The sequence below is a fragment of the Dipodomys spectabilis genome, unplaced genomic scaffold, assembly GCF_019054845.1.
Source record: "Dipodomys spectabilis isolate Male_0828 unplaced genomic scaffold, ASM1905484v1 ptg000053l, whole genome shotgun sequence".
Taxonomy (NCBI): Eukaryota; Metazoa; Chordata; class Mammalia; order Rodentia; family Heteromyidae; genus Dipodomys; species Dipodomys spectabilis.
In genome coordinates, this window is record NW_024870730.1 from 6,164,034 (window position 1) to 6,180,674 (window position 16,641).

General features: G+C 39.4%; 1 protein-coding gene across 1 annotated transcript in view; it reads right to left on the reverse strand.

Moving 5' to 3' along the window:
* Klhl32 (kelch like family member 32) overlaps positions 1 to 16,641 on the reverse strand; it is a 144,588-nt gene that overhangs the window by 40,284 nt on the left and 87,663 nt on the right. The window contains exon 5 of the mRNA XM_042679572.1: positions 16,370 to 16,585. Coding sequence (XP_042535506.1) covers positions 16,370 to 16,585 — 216 coding nt within the window. The remainder of the gene's footprint in view (positions 1 to 16,369; positions 16,586 to 16,641) is intronic.

Genomic DNA, 16,641 nt, shown 5'->3' on the forward strand with positions numbered 1-16,641 from the left:
AACCGGAAGTGGTGCTGTGGCTCAAGCAGTAGAGCGCTTGCCTTGAGCTGAAGAGTGCAGGGAAAATACCCAGGCCCAGAGTTCAAGCCCCGTGACAGACAAAAAAAAAAGTAGAAAAACTACAGTATCCCATCAACAAACAGAAAGTAGAGAATTCTATATGATCACACTATTGTGCATTATTTCTCAGCTATCGTGGGCAAAGAGGACATATGATCAGGATAAAATCAGCAGAAATAGCTCCCTCCTTGAAACTAATAGGCACATGCCAATCAAGGTAAACGTAGCACCATGTAAAAGAGGCAGGACTTAATGTCCAAAGACTTGTTCCCAGTCTGGGTCTGTGGTTCAGAGATAGAATATTTGCTTTCATGTGCAAGACCCCTGAGGATGTTTAATTTTTAATGCTACAAAAAATTTCTGTAACAATATCTTGTGCATTTAGGATGAACATCCATACAGTGAGAATCAGTTCCATCATCTGCAATGTAAGGGCGATGAAAGAAAGTCCAGAGAGTGAGCCAGAGGCAAAGACCGAGATGGAGAGAGATTCGAATCTAATTGTTTTTGTATAATACTTAGCAAATTCTCACTTTGTTTTCTTAGCTTGATTTTCTGTTAAGTACAGCTAAGGGTTATTGTGTATGACTTCCTTCAAATACCAACTTAATTTAGTGGCTGGAGAAAACTAAAATAACAATTAATTGTCTGAACTGATTACTTATGTTCTTGTTTTGTTCTTCTATGGGTTGTTTAGCTTTTGTTTTTCGTTCACCAATTTCTCTATTCCTTGAGTATTCATTATAAACCAGGAACTTACCTGGTGAAAAAGAAGAGCGCCACCAGTTCATTCTTATTTGCCATCTAATTCAAACCTTATGAATACCATACAATGCAATGCTTACTCTTGCCTGAAGCATCAGATCAAGGATCTTGACATGTTCCTAAAAATATACTCATGGAATCTGATATTAGGGGAAATATCCTACAAATTTTGGAAGTTTCAGATTATTTTTTGTAGGAGTTCAGACAGCATCTTTCCATGCTGCTGTGTTTTGGTGTCTTAAATGTGGCTGGCACATTTATAAATTTTAGGTTTAAAAAAAACTTTTTCATTTGTAGGCATGTCCTCCTAGAGCATCCTGAAAGCTTCAAGCCTTTGAACATTTCTTTGTGAATTGATTTGAGAATAGTGAGCCTATTCCAGGTGCATTGGCATATGTACTCCTCACTTGAAATCAAACTTTTAATAGTACAGTGTTGACCAAATGAACCTCACAGGCTCAAGCAGCTGTGACACTGACACAGAGACTGTCAAATCCCTTGCATGCAGAATTGGGGAGCCGAGGACATACCTCAGTGGTATTTAAGAGTTTATAGTTGGCAACCTCCAAATCAAAGAATCTTCAAAAGAATGCTCCAGAGAAAAGAACCCTCAAAGGTCACTTCAAACTTGAATAGAGAGGTTATCTATCTTAGGAACTTGAAAGGAAGCACAGGATTAATCACTGTTAGGGGCCAGACTCCACTACCAAGGCAACAGAGCAGAGAGCAGGGGCTCTGCCAGCTGGTGGGGGTGACGGAAGGGGAGTGTAGGCTGTCCTCGATTTGCTAAGGAATGCCACTTCCTGACAACTTCACTATGGAATTCTACTCTGGCTGGTGATGTTTAAAAGGCATATGTCACACTGTATTCTCCAAATTCCTTTCATCATAGTGTAAATAATTGGGGAAGAACAGATCCTTTATTCTTTCGAGTACACTAGGAAACCACATCCTCCAGAGTCTGAGATCTGAGTATTACAGTGTGAAACCACCCTGGGCAGGAAAGTCCTTGAGAACTCTTTCTCCGATTAACAAGTAGAAAGCCAAAACAACAAGTGTGGCTCAAATTAGTAGAGTGCTAGCCTTGAGCAAAAAAACAAAAAACAAACAAAAAAAAACACCTCAGAGACAGCACTCAGATCCTGAGTTCAAGCTCCAGGACACACACACACACACACACACACACACACACACACACACAACCCTAAAAACACACCCTAACCACAATTCATAGATATATATTTTTTCCTTACCAAAATAGAAATTTCAAATAGATGTAGGCCAACAGATAGTCAAAGAAAGGGACTGGAGGGGGGAATCTGAGCCAGTCATTTAAAACAAGTATCAAACTGAATTTCAAAAGCGAAATGTACTGTGTAAGAATCAAAGCAACAAAGAGAAAGGAGAGATGTTTGGGAGGGCAAAATGGCTGCTGGGGAGAGTGTTAGGTCTACCTGGGAGAACAGCCCCTCCTCCCTTCCTCTTCACCTGCCAGAAACCAGCAATCACCTGTCAGTCACCTGACTATGAGTTGGCAAAGGATCCCAGTCTCTAAGGTCAACTGCTCATCCACTGAGGTCATTTCCTGCACCACCCAGATCACACCTCCCTCAATCAGTGAGAGCTTCCCCAGACTCTGAGATCACTTCCCCATCTACTGTGGTCCCGCCTCCTCCCTTTCCCCGTATAATCCTGCTCAACACAAATCCCCTCCTCTTTCTCCTCCTTTCCCTCTCTCTCCATGCCTCCCTCTCCTGAGGTCTGCAGTTTGCTCTCCACCCCACCCCCTAAAAAAAACCCCTCTTTTCTGCTTGAACCATTTGGCAGTTTCCTTTCCAGTGAACGTTACAGACAGGAAGACAGGTGTAAGAAGAGATGGCCATGAGGGGCAAAACCAGAGACTCCACCATCTTGGAAGACATGTGAGGGAAGAGGGAGCTTCAGAGGCTGAAGGAATGATGAGGATATGGGAGTGGCTATAGTGAATACAGATGTGGGGGCTCAAGTGGTAGAAAGCCAGTCTTTGAGTGAAAAAACCTAAGCGTGAGCACAGGGGGAGGGAGGGATTACAAACGTGAATCTGTACAATAGACAAGACAATGGCTGTGTTTTAATTCCAAGGGGCAACCCATCAACATTTGCTGTATGAGAGAACATGGGACATTCTCCATCTGATTAAGAAGAACAAGGAGAACTGAGTGTTTAAGAGTGCAGGCCAAGCAATGAAGTGTGAGACATTCACGGGACTTTCTGAGGGGCCGTGGCTGCAAGAGGGCCCAGTCTTTGTGGTCTGAGTCAAGGTGAGAGCTCAGTGGTGGGCATATCATGGAGGGCTGAGATACAATAAAGTCCTTCGTTTTAGAGATGCATTTTCTCCCCTTCTGCAAAGAAAGCACAAATATCTGGTGAGGTCAGAACCCAGGAAGGCTCAGACCAACACCAATTTGAAACAATTATTTTCTGAAAGAAGAAATGGCTGTTAGTTTAAGTCTCATTAACTTGGCTGCCTAATGGACCTATAAAATAAAGTCATTGTCACAGACAGCACGAAGGAATAGAAAAATGTAAGCTTGCATTTCTTTTCGAAATATCAAAAATCTCTATTGATTGATTTGATTGACACATTTCCTTCATCATTACCCTTTTTCCCCTTATTGCTTAAAAAGCAAGACATGACTAGTCAATAATTTTATGAAGTGCCTCTAAAAGCTGTTTTCTCCCTGTTTATTCAGTTAAACAAAAATAATCCTGTGTGGTCTAATGTGGTAAAGAATTTGGTAAGGTGTGTGTGCACAAGGCTGCCCTCATTTCTTTTTACGTAAATATTGTAAACAGTAATGTTGTCCAAATAAGGGCTGTATTAAAACAGTAACTCGATTCACTGGCTTAATTCACTTTTAGAGCCTGTTCAGGTGAAACTGAATTATCACCTAACGACCTTCTTTACTATTCAAAAACAAACATTCCTTAAGCCAGAAATAATGTGAAAATAGCACATTTTAAGTAAAATTATAATCACCATGATACTGACATTTTTAACACCTAAAGACTTAACTGCTTTACAACTGTACTATTAGAAAAAAAAAATTCCAGGCTCAGTACAAATATGCGGTTGAATTAGGAAACAAATGAAGACACTACAAACAAACAAAAAGCAGAGCGCCGCCTCTAACCCTCGGATGCCTGATATATACATACATCTCCATTCACAGCTTGGAAACAGAACTAAGGGACTTTTTTTGTTTTCTTCTTTTCTTTAAAAAAGTATGCGTAAGTGAAATAGAAAACTAATTCCAGGATGTGGTACATATTGTAAACACCAGTGTTATTAGTTGCCTGTATCCTTTTTTTTGCCCTGTACTTCAAATAACTACAAGATCAGGAGCCTACCCTGATCACAACTCAAAAAAAAAATCAGTCTTCGTATGTCTACAGATAAATTTCAGTTTCCCTATGTGAGTCCCTTGCCCTTATTTCTCAGGAAGGAAAGATGCTGTGTCCAGAAGCAGGAATTTGACAAACTGATGCAAAGCAGGGTAGCAAGAGAACTGTAAGGAGAGCGAGATCTGCAGTTTCAACTGTGCCCATTTTGAATTTACTGCATTTGCTGGTTAGAGTAAGAAATAGCGCATCCTGTATGAACTGCTGCATTAACCAACTGTCCAACGTATCCCTGCCATTTACACTTTCCACTGCGCAATCAGAATGGAAACATTTGCTTTATTGGAAGGCAGTGATAAGGATGGATTTTTTTTTAAGTTTCCATTTTTAAGTGAAAATGAAAGAAAAATGCTCTTCTAGATGTGTTGTGCCTTTGAGCTCCAGTTGAAAAAAAGCAAAAAAAAAAAAAAAAAAGGCAGAGAAAGCTGCTGTGAAGGTCACCGAGTGAAAGAACTTCCTCGGGGCACAGAATAAATTAAATCCCAAGGAAAAAATAAAATGTGATTTCCAGAGTGTGAGGCACAAACTCCAAATGACAATGATTGACAGGCAAACTATATCCGTGCAATATCCAAGACTGCACGTTCTCATTTACCTCAGTGTAGCCAGCAAGCGCCCATTAAACATCCGTCTGATGCCCAAATTAACCTTCTTGGCAAACTGAAAGAGGCACAAACTATCATAATCAACCTTTCATTATCACAGCAGCCTCTAGTTAAAGGGTCAGAATAATTGTGCCATCAGAGCCTTGATTGTTTTCAATCAACAGACGGCTGGAGTGACAGCTCGGTGATGGAGGAGTCTGATGAAACTGCACCAGGCCTAATCAGAGCAGATGAAAGGAAGGCATGATTGGTGCAAATGAACAGTCGTGCCTCTCCTTTTCATTTACAATCTGAAATTACTCTTAAATTTGTGGGTTTTTTTCCCCTCCCTTATGAGCACCACTGAAAGAATGTTTGACTTATTATGAGTTCTGACAGTGCAGAGTTATAAAACACAGGTAGGGTTATCAGCTGAGACTTTAAGTGGGTATTCAGCATAATTCTAACAAATTCACTCTTGAAAAGCACAAAATGACTAAAAAGCCTTCCCATGACCTAACCTCTCAGTGCTGTTTGATTAGCAGACCCATTTATTTCGCTGGCACTGTAAATGATAAGAAGATAAAACCAAGACAGGAATGGCCTGTAAATGTTTTCTCTCTGTTTTTAGGAGAGGTTTCTCAGCCCCTAAATCCTTACAGTTCTCTCGGTTTCTTAAGAAACATGAAAAGATCAGGAGAATTCATTCATCAGGAGGTGTGCATCCAAGACAAATGAGTTTGGGTTAAGAAGGTGAAACTATACTGGGAACTGCAGGTCCTACAGATGAGGCTGAAACCCACCAACTCCAATCTGATCTCAAAAGAGAATAGCCATGGGATAAAACAAACAAAAACCCCTGAACATTCTGCATGAGAGGGCTGGCAAAATTTGGCATACAATTTGAAACAATATAAAGTTATATTTGCACAGCTGCTTTTGTTAGCAAACTCTAGACGTCAACGTTCTTTGAAATTCATTGAGGAATGTGGAATATCCACTTGGAGTACAAAAAATAAGCTTCTAATTTCTATTTTCTTCTTTAATCTTGAGATCAACAAGTCCAATCAGGGGAATATTATGATGTAGGTCAGGACTATACAACAAAAGGAAAGCCTTTTAGCTGCAAAAATTAATATGTACCTGTGGGTGATGTACACTTTAGGGATTTTAGACTTTAGGGATTTTGATCATTCGTGATGCTAATTCTCTGGATTGTGTGCTTTGGGATTATAATTAGCATCAATGGAAGACAGAGGAGAACGTAGCTAGTGGCTTAGGATTCAGGATAGTTTTTTAACCTCTTCATTCAAAGTTTCTCTTACATAAGAATTAACAAAGTAATAAAAGAAGAGCTATGAAAAATAGCCTTGAAGTTTCCTTAGCAAATTTAGCAAAATTTGTTCCACAACACCCAGATCTCATTTTATGGGCCAACCGCTCAATTCATATGTACTCAGAATGTTCAAAATCCACATAGTTCTACCTGTTTAGAGATAAGACTTCCAGCAGAAAATTGACAGATCTGTTATGTAGCTTTTTGTAACACCTCAAAGTTCTGTTCTGGGGTTCTGAAAATATTTTTTTTCAGAGTAAGATATGATGAACAGCTCAAACACATCTATTTTCCAAAGCTATTCTTGCTGCCTCTTTTTTTTTCTCAGGTGCCCAACTTGTGTGGCAGGTGACTTCATTTCCTGTGTGCTTACAGGCATCTCCAGCAAGCTTTATCATGACACACACTCCATCAATCTCCTGAGGAGTTGGTTCTCTCAGTGTGAGCTTGGCTTTTTAAGCCATGACTTCCTTCTGCCCAGAAGGCAGTTTGTGTATAGGTCAAGTAGGGATGGCTTTGGGATGCTGACTGCACAGAGGGCTTAAAACAGGATTTTCTGACTGGTTCACAAGGCATGAAGATGAAAGGCAGGCCAATTTAGGTAAGTCCCTATTCTAAGCCCCAGAACACAAGGAGTGTGGAATTAATCATTCTAAAGCACTACACAGCCTCTTTACATTGCCTAAATCTTACATGAAATGAGAAGAGCAAAAATATTCTTCAGGGGACCTGGCAAACCTGATGAATCACCCCCCCTTTGTTTACTAGATTATTTACTCTTTATTGGATTTATAGGAGGCTTCACTCCAAAGAATACGTAGTCCCAGAAGTGGGCAGAAGAAGGGATCCCACACAGTGTCAATCTCACAGCCAAAGAGGGATGACTAAGTGTATTTGTCCCTTAACTAAGCATCGTCCTTTCTGGATGGAGAGGTTTAGTTTTACTTTCAGCTGTGAGTAATTTCCCATTGTGATTGGCTGACTTATAGTCAATTTAGTATAATTAATGCCAAATTACATTGTAATTCACATAGAATTACAAATTAAAAGCTATATTAAGAGCAAATGAATTAATCAAAATTAATGATATTATGCTCACTTTTCCCCCCCAGTGTTAATAAGATAGGTCTTCCTAAAACGTTTAAACTTTAGCGTACCATCCATCACTCCTTTAATTACCCAATTTCCTTGTATGGCCAGAGGAGGTAATGTGTGGCCATTTCTCATCAACAAAAACACACACGGAGAAGATACATCCATTCAGTCTCCAATGTGGAAGGCCCCTTTTATCTTCTGTCCTTGAACATAACTGACTTATAGCACTTTCATAAACAAGAGGGAATCATGTTAGGAATCTTTGATGTCTACCTTTAGAACCCTTTAAGGTCTCTTTTGTCCTAAAAGGATTTATCTTCCAGGTTGTGCTTTATCTACCAGAAGACTGGAATCTGCTTGTAGTCCCATTCAACTCAATGGAGATGGTCAGACTAGGAGCAGAACATCACCCAACTCATGTCAATGGGCATGAAAGGAGCCTTAAAATGATCTTTATCAATGGATACTGTCTCTGATCATTGTCTTACAATAGGTTCTTTTCCAGATTTTTTTTTCCTGTGCTGTGCATGCTAGGGAAACAGCCAACATTGAGCTGTATCTCCAGCCTGAATTCATAGATTCTTTATTTTTACTTTGTAGTGAACAGCAACAACAAAACCGTAAAGGCAGAGGTAAAAGAAACCACACTTAAGAATGTCAATATTCAACAATAAACACTAAGATGTCTCTAGGTTTCTGCTTTGAATGTAAATATCCATGAGCTGCTGAGTTACTCCAGAGTTCAGATTTCCTCCTTTAGATTGCTTAGGCCAGAGAATCTCTAGTCTGCCACAGCTAGCACGCAAGAACATGTGGCTATTCAACTGTGGCCTGATATTGTAGGAACTGGGTCCTGATATTGTAGGAACTGGGTCCTGATATTGTAGGAACTGGGTCCTGATATTATAGGAACTGGGTCCATGAGGTCATTTGTGTTCAAAAGGGGTAACGTTTATCAAAGTCAATAAATTAATAATTCTCTCTCCCTTAAAACCCCATATCTTAGCCATCAGCTGTGTCAATTCCTGCTGCATAAATTTCCAGATTTTCAGTATATTGAGTATCAAATAAAGAGGCAATGATGAATCATTTCTGTTTCTTCCATTCTTAGATAGAGACAAGAGCCTCCAGACTTTCTCCCACACAGTCTGGATCACTGTAGCAGAAATAATGGCACTCAGCTTCTCTTTTACACTGATTTAAATCTTCTGATAGGATTTTTAAAGTGATTCTCCCTTATCAGCCTTCCTTTCCTGCTCTGTGCTTCACCACCTTTTACTCTGATGGAATGAGAGGTGGTTTCTTCCTCTGCTATCCCTTCTCCTTTCTTCATCAATCTATCGAGAGCCCCGATCTTCTGAGCTGTGATCAAAAAAGACTCTCAGCAACACTCCCCTGTGCTGCTTTTATTAGAGACATGTTGGGAGCCTCCCACAAAGTTGTACAACAGGTGAAGATGAAAACTGGTCATTTATTAGGACATGTCTACTGCTGGCTCACTCATTATAGAGTAATCTATAAAAATCTGACTTACAAGATGCATGAGATACTTGGAAGTCCTGGCTTTTTTGTTGTTAGCTGTTCTGGTCTGTGTGTGTGTGTGTGTGTGTGTGAGAGAGAGAGAGAGAAAGAGAGAGAGAGAGAGAGAGAGAGAGAGAGAGAGAGAGAGAGAGAGAAAGAGAGAGACAGAGAGACTGTGCTCAAATTAAGGACTTGGCATATTTCAAGAGAATATAGTGAGAATATAGTGGATCAGTCACTGAACCTTTTCAAGCTTTTGGTTTCTTTTTTTTTCTCCCTAGTTAAAATTTGGATAAAATTTTCTTGATCAAACTTAATAAGGTGGATGAGAGACCCAGATGAAATTATGTGCAAAATGCATGACAATATGAAGCTCTCTACACTTACAAAGAATTATTATTGTTGTTATTATTGATGGACTTCTGTGCCTAGCCTCAGGGTTTCTACCTCATATACAGCTTATGGTTGGGTTTTATTTTTAAATCCCTGATAACCCAGGTAGCAGCAATATTACTGCAGGCCACCAATGCATAAGTAATATTCTCCAGTCATCTCCCCCCAGCCACACACACACACACACACACACACACACTTCTCACAGCAGCAACGAAAATATCAGTCTGGAAACAACATGAATCACAATGAAAATTAGAAGCAGAGAACATAAATATGTCATATCTCATAAATCACCTTGTTGTTCTGTTGTGCTCATTTTTTTATTTAAAAAAAAAGGAAAGGCAAAAAAAAAAAAAACTATGAACCCATGGGAACAGCGGCACATGAATACAAGTTGGGTCTCTGTCATTTCTGATAATCACTGCCTCCCTCACAGCTACTTGACAACCCACAGCTCTAGTGCTGAGGATTAGTTGAGCAAAGTCCCTCTGAAATGAATGTGTCATGTGTCTCACAAAGGCAAGCCGCCCAGACAAACAACAGCAAAGCCACTAGTCAAGCTACTAGGGGATGATTCCTCACAGAGGAATTAGCTGCATGGAGATCAGGAAGGATGACTAAATATATACTCTGGCAGCTTCAAGCCTAGAAATAGCAGCGTTTCTCAATGTCCAGCTGGGGGCCCTTAGAAGATAAAGCATCCTCCAGGCCACACTATTTGGGATGCAAAGAAGCTTCTGTTTACTCTCTTCACTAACATCTAATAAGAAGGAAATAGAGACGTCCTCATCATGTTTGTAAGGCTGCAGTGTAGCTGAGCGAGCTGTAAGATGTTTTGGAGAAATTGAGAAGTGGTACAAATTCGATTAGCTGAAAGAACGGTAAGTAAAGAAAGGAAAATAGAATGAGACATCACATAGATGCCCTGAAAATGCCTATTTGGCAAAATGATATACTCACAATGCCACAATACACGTATGAAATAGGATTGAGGAAGAGCAGGAATGTGATGGGAGCTTACAATTGTGTTTGAGGAGAGAGTTCTCAGGACTCAGTATGTTATTCCATTTCTCTGGATGTAAAATGTGAATGCTATATTCAATGATTTTTTTTAGTAAATGGCAAGCCCACAGTCTGACTTCTTCGACTTGGACTGGTACCACATGGAATAGCAGAGGTTGCAAAGCTGTTTGGAGGACATATACACAAGAGCAAGAGTTAGCAATAACCAAGCACTGAAAGAAAAGGAAAAGGAATTCTGGGTAGTATGAAAATGTCCACTCTATACCATCTCACTTCCCATTGTACCCGTTCATTTCAACTTACCCCGTCTATCCCCACTGGGAATGAACCACTCATGGTAGGAAAGGAGTAAGAAGCGAAGTCCGCCTAGACTCTGCAGTGCCCATGAAAGCAGGGCCTATTGGTCCCTTCCCTTACCCAACTGGCCTGTATCCATCCCATCAACAAGCAATAAATGAAGAAAATGAATAATCTATGGCCAGACAGAGCTGGTACTCAGTAACTGTTTGGAATGAATGAAGCAGTAAGATAGCATATGCCATGGAACATGACAAAATTACGATGACAACAGAGACAATGAGGCAGGTAAAGGGTTATTATCCTTCAGTCTGCAGGTTGAAAAGGGGATCAGAATGATCAGGCATTTCTTAATATGTATGTATGTATGCATGAATGTATGGATGTATTTGCTGTGTTTGGGATTATACCCAGGTCCCAATCATGCTAGGCAAGTGCTTTACCACTGAGCTATATCCTTAGTTCAAATACATCCTCATATTTTTTAAAATTCATAGGATTAATTTGGTGTATCTTTCTGTCCATCACACTTGAATGAATTTAGAAGACTACATTAGAACCCAAGAATTAACAGACATGAGTTGGTTTCTAGCTGTTTTAAGTCTCAGTTTCCCTATTCATGTCACTGAAAAACAGCAACAACAAAAAAACAACTCAATAACAAATGGTGGCAGCATTCTTGAAACGATGATATGGAATTTAAATTAGAAGCATGTAACAGCATTGTTTCCCATATCACAGTTGGAAATGTTCGCTTCTCCCTGGCCAGAGGTACATTTGGGTCAATTTATCATCTAAGAGATAAAAGATGAAAGCTGAGTACATCCTCATGTCCTCTACTTTCTAACTATAAAGGGATAGGAAAATTTTCATTTGGGTTCACCTTCTGGGATTCCTTTTAAAGAAAATGATTAGATCAAGCAGTAATGTGGGTGATTTTGTGGTACAGATAAAAGCTGAGGTGGAGTTTGTCAACAAAATCCACTGCATTTGAAGCTGTTGACCATCCTAAATGATATGTGACTTACATCTCTCGAGATATAGATGGAATATATTAATAAGAGTATAATTCATGGAAGCAAATTTCTGACAGAAATATAAGGAAAAGCGCAGACTTAAAAAGGCAAACTTGTTTTGTCTTCTCCATTTCCTAGAATACACTGAGTGTTATGTAGGCTGTCTTATTATCCACTCAATGCATTTTAATAGGAAACTCTGCCTTATTGTCTAGATTTATTATTTATGGAGTGCAAGGGAACAATATGACATTGCATACTGCAAAGGCAACAGGCACAGCCTCTGGGAGTGGGTAATCAAAGACAAAGTTTAACAAGATTAACCTGCCCACACACTCCCCACACCATTGACATGGGCCATAACTACATTCAAAGGTTTCCTCTGCTAAGGTCTGTCCTTGCATCGATCAGGTGACTACTGAGTTATTATCTACTTAAGTTCAGGCAGATTTTGCCTCAAAATACGAGTAGCAGGTACCCTCAGACTCAAAGCCAGTGAGAGAAAAACACTGAAAATATTCCAAGGCTCAGAAAAATTGAAAAAGTACTGTCCCTATGAATACAAGTCTACCTCACTCAAAGTAGGAAACAGTTAGTAACCAATAATGAAGGGAAACAAACTACATATGAGATAAGGGTGAAATTAATCTCAATAACTTAATCAATATTTTTGTTAAGCTTCCTAGAGATTTAACTTCCAACCTGATAGATGCTTAAGAATCATTCCCCTTTATCTTCATAATTACTTAAAAATATCCTTTGTGCTCATACTACTTTGGGGGATGAAGTAAAGAGTCACATATTTGTATTAATGTCTTAAAATAATAGAGGTTCCTCCCATTACTGGTAAGGCTTGGGAGATGACACCTGTTAAGACACCTGTCCGCTACCTTCCATGTCAGAATGGTTTAGGGCACTTAACAGGCGCCCAATAAGTATTGATAGATGAAGAGCTACAACTTCTGTTTTTTTCTAGGAATTTGTATCTCCATTTTCTATCAATGGCCTTTCTATTGAAAGTAGTCTTTTTCCCCTCAGACTCGTGAAAGACAATATGACACTGAAGAATCCAAAAATGTACTTTCCTTAGGAAAAGAAACAGATTATCAGTGGTGCTGACTAAAATAAAACTAGGCTGATGTGTGAAGGTGATATGGAATCATTTCAGTTTTTTGTTTTCTTTTTAGTGAAGAGTTGCTGTGTTTTCCTTATTTATCTATTTATTTAAAGCTATTTAATTAACGGATAAGGATTGTCTACATTGAAGTTGTGCAACAAGGTGAAATAATATACAAATGCACACCATATATTAATGACCATGGTCAAAGTAATTAGCATATCTACTACCACCCATGTAATTTAAATCCTCAGAACCTACTGATCTTGTACCTGAAGATTTTGTACCCCTGGTCAGTTTTTCCTCAATTCTACCCAACCCTCTCCTGCCCCTTATCTATTGAATCTAATAGGAATCAGTTCAAAGAGATAAATAAAACCTGGAAGCTGATGCGAGGAACCTTCTGTCTCATACTTCCACCTCATCTCTAACTGAATTGTCTCCTTTTTCTTTAAACCCAATAACCGACTTGCTGTGTTTCATCTGACTCTTGAGAAATCAGTAGTCTCAAAACATAAAACCAAATGCTGTATTGAACTGAATCTCACAAAATAAAAGAAAAACAAAGTAGTTTTTGAAAGGACTCCTATGTCCTTATATATCTAAGTTATGAATAGGTACAGGTTTCTATTTTACCTGTAAATACAGAACAAAGTAGCCATACTAGACTAAGGAAAGAGGGGAGGGGGTGGACAAATATCCTGGGGAGAGACTATGAAGCCTTCTGTGAGAGAAGACACTTAAAGTGTAAAAAGGTCAAATAAAAAAGAAAATCAGATATAAGGCATAATGTTGAGGGATTTCACAGATTTAGAGATGCACAGAACAGGGATTGTATCTTGTAGCACATTTTATCAAGGAAAGGGACCGGGGAAGGGAAAAGAAGGCAGGAAAAAGGTAAAAAAAAAAAAAAAAAAGAAGAAAGAAAGAATAGAGTTTGTTCGGTAAGGATAATTCAAAGGTTCTTATGACAGATCTTCAGAGCCAGACTGTGTGAAGTCTGGAGAATAATGAAAATTAGACCTTTCACCGCAAAAGGAATTGCCTCGGATTACATGATCAGTGTATATGGAGCAGCCACCTGGGTAAACGTGTGTGTGTTTACTGTGCTCTCACCTGAGCTAGTGGTTGCACATATTAATCAAATAGCACTGCCCCTGCATCCACTTTTCTATTACCTGTCCTACTTTGTGCCAATTTCCTTTCTCTTCCCCAACAGCCCTTGTTTCACTGTTCTTCTTTAAGACATGGGATGGGGATTTGTCAAAGTCAATGAGCACTTTATTACAGTGAGAACGTTTCGTAATGAACAATTCAGCAATTTAATGAGATTCTGTAGATGTGTCTCCAGCCTGTCCATCAAGTTTCACTTCTATAAAGCACCCTGACACTAATCCTCTGGCATACCCAATCTTCACCCTGGGCTGAATATTAGATTCTTCCATGGTATATTGCATTACTAGTATAACCTCAGCAAAAAAAAAAAAATGATGAACTTAACTATACTTGAGGCACCGTAGCTGGTCTGATTTGATTTTTCTCTAGTGAGTATGAGGGAATTACTTATTTACTAAGATAAAGCAAAAGCAGTTTCTTATCGTCTGGTGAATGCCTAAATTGATAATATTTGTGTGAGTCTTTTAATTCTTTCTTGAGGACCATTTCTAAGAAAAAATACCTTTATTGCCTGTAGCTGAAATCAAGTTTCTAAAATTCTACAGTACAATATTAGTAACCTTCAGAGAGACAATTATGATAAATCGTAAGTGAACAGGACGGAATTTTCATAACACTCAGACATCTGCACCTCAACTCATTGATATCTGCCAATGCCTTCATTCATGGTCACACAGGAAGAGAGACCCACAAGGCTGTGTGGCCTCAAACCTCAATTTAGTTAGAAAAAAGTAAAGGCAACATTTATGTGACTCTTTCCCTTCAGACGTGAAGAAAATATGGCTATTTCCCTCCTGGAATTGACCAAAAGGAATTCTGATGACTTACACTGTCAGGAAAAACTACTGATCATAGAAATCCCCTCCAAAATCACATCTTCATCAACACTTTCAACTTCTGCCTGCATAAATATTCCCAGAAATACCTAAGAAGCAACGAAAACTAATGTTTTTTTTTAAAAAATCAAGACAGTATGGAAGAGTGGAGAGTTGGGGGCAGGTATAATCAGATTTGGGTTTGAAGGCTAGATTTTTTTTTTTAATTCTGAGCCAGCCACTGAAGCTTCATTCTATTAACCTGGAAGATTTGGGGTAGGGACAGGAAGTCTGCAGGCCTTTATGATAATAAGATATTAAAGTGTCCAAGACCCTAGACCTGGCTGACCCTTAGCACACTGTATTTCTTCAACAATAAAGAGGAAAGTGGCCAACTAATGAATACAAAGAAGAAATGAAGGTGTAAAGAAAATCATCTATAATTGACAGCTATAGATGACTCAGTTCTGACCAGCACTGAAATGCTCTCTGAATGTAATTAGTAAGATATCAGCTGCCATCCAATAGAATACTGAAACTTTCCTTTGTATTGCATATATAGCCATTCTGCAGATGATCATGAAATCCTGATCACTGGCTCTCTACTGTTTGTGGCATGAGAAAGTCAGCTTTAGAGAAAAGGGGAAGATGGTCTCTATTTCCCAAAGGTACCAGGTAGTTTCATTCAAGGCTAGCCAGAAGGTTAGGCAGAAGATGATGTAAATTGAGTAATCAACTTCAAAACACTAAACATCCTCCTGCACCCTAGACAAAGCAGTCACAGAATGTAAAAAGAATGCTCTGTCAGGCGAAAAGGCAAGGCTTAAGAAAATAGCAATGAATGCAGAATGCACAGAGGAGGGAGATTTTTCTCATTGCAGTGCAAGAGTTTCACTTAATTTGAGGTCCAAGCTGCTATCTACTGAAATTTTAAAAAAAAATCTTATTTTATTTTATTTATTTATTTACAGAAATCCCCAGAATTTAGCAGGCCCTGGTAGCTCATACATCTAATCCTAGCTGTTTGGGAAGTAGACATCAGGGGAATTGTGCTTTGAGGCCGATGGGGCTAAATGACTGCAAGACCACATCTCAACCAATAGCTGGGTGCGGTGGCATATATCTATCATCTTAGCTAGTGGGAGGAGTAAACTGGAGGATTGTGATCCAGGCCCACCAAGGCTTAAATGTGAGTCAGTATCTCCCAAAGAAAGCAAGGAAGTGCTGTGGTGTGGTTCAAATGGTATAATGTTTGTCTAGAGAAACCAGGGCCCTAAATTCAAGCTCTAGTACTATTTAAACAAGGAGCGAGACAGCCAAAGTGAATTCTGATTATCACCAGTCTTGAATATGCACAATTTCATTTCATAATCCATTCTTCTCATATTCAGTTGAAGAAACAAGCTGTTTTTCTCAGGAAGGAAAAAAAAAATCCCTTAACTTTTTTCTGATGTAGCCAGGTTAGGGTTTCAGGAAGCCACAGTGTATAAGGGTCTGCTGTCGATTTATACCTTCGATCTTGAGAATTAGGCTGCATAGCTAGGTCAGGTCTGAGAGCCTGGAGGCAGGTGTGCTATTCTTCAACCACTTGCTTTATCAAGGGAACAGGATTTCTAAAACTTCAACCCCACTGAGACCAAACTCAACAAAATACTGGTAGTTACTCTCCAGCCCTTCAATGCCCAGTCTCTTGGACACCAGCTGAGGAGGCAGCAGAGCTCCCTTACCTGCCAGATCTGCTCTTCACTCAGGGAAGTGAGTCGGTCGCTCTTCAGCACCTCCTGGAGCAAGCAGTAGGGAAGCATGAGGACATCCTCTGGGCGGCTCTTCAGGAGTTCAGAGAGGTGTTTCACTAAGAAATCGATCACTGCCTTCTCCAGCAAAGTGAGGTTAAAGAGGTCAGCAAGTCTGTACAGATCCAAGTAATTAAAGCTATTTAGTTCCTGGGTGCCAAAAACAAAAAATAAAAAAAAATGAAAAAAAAAAGATCTTTAGAAAT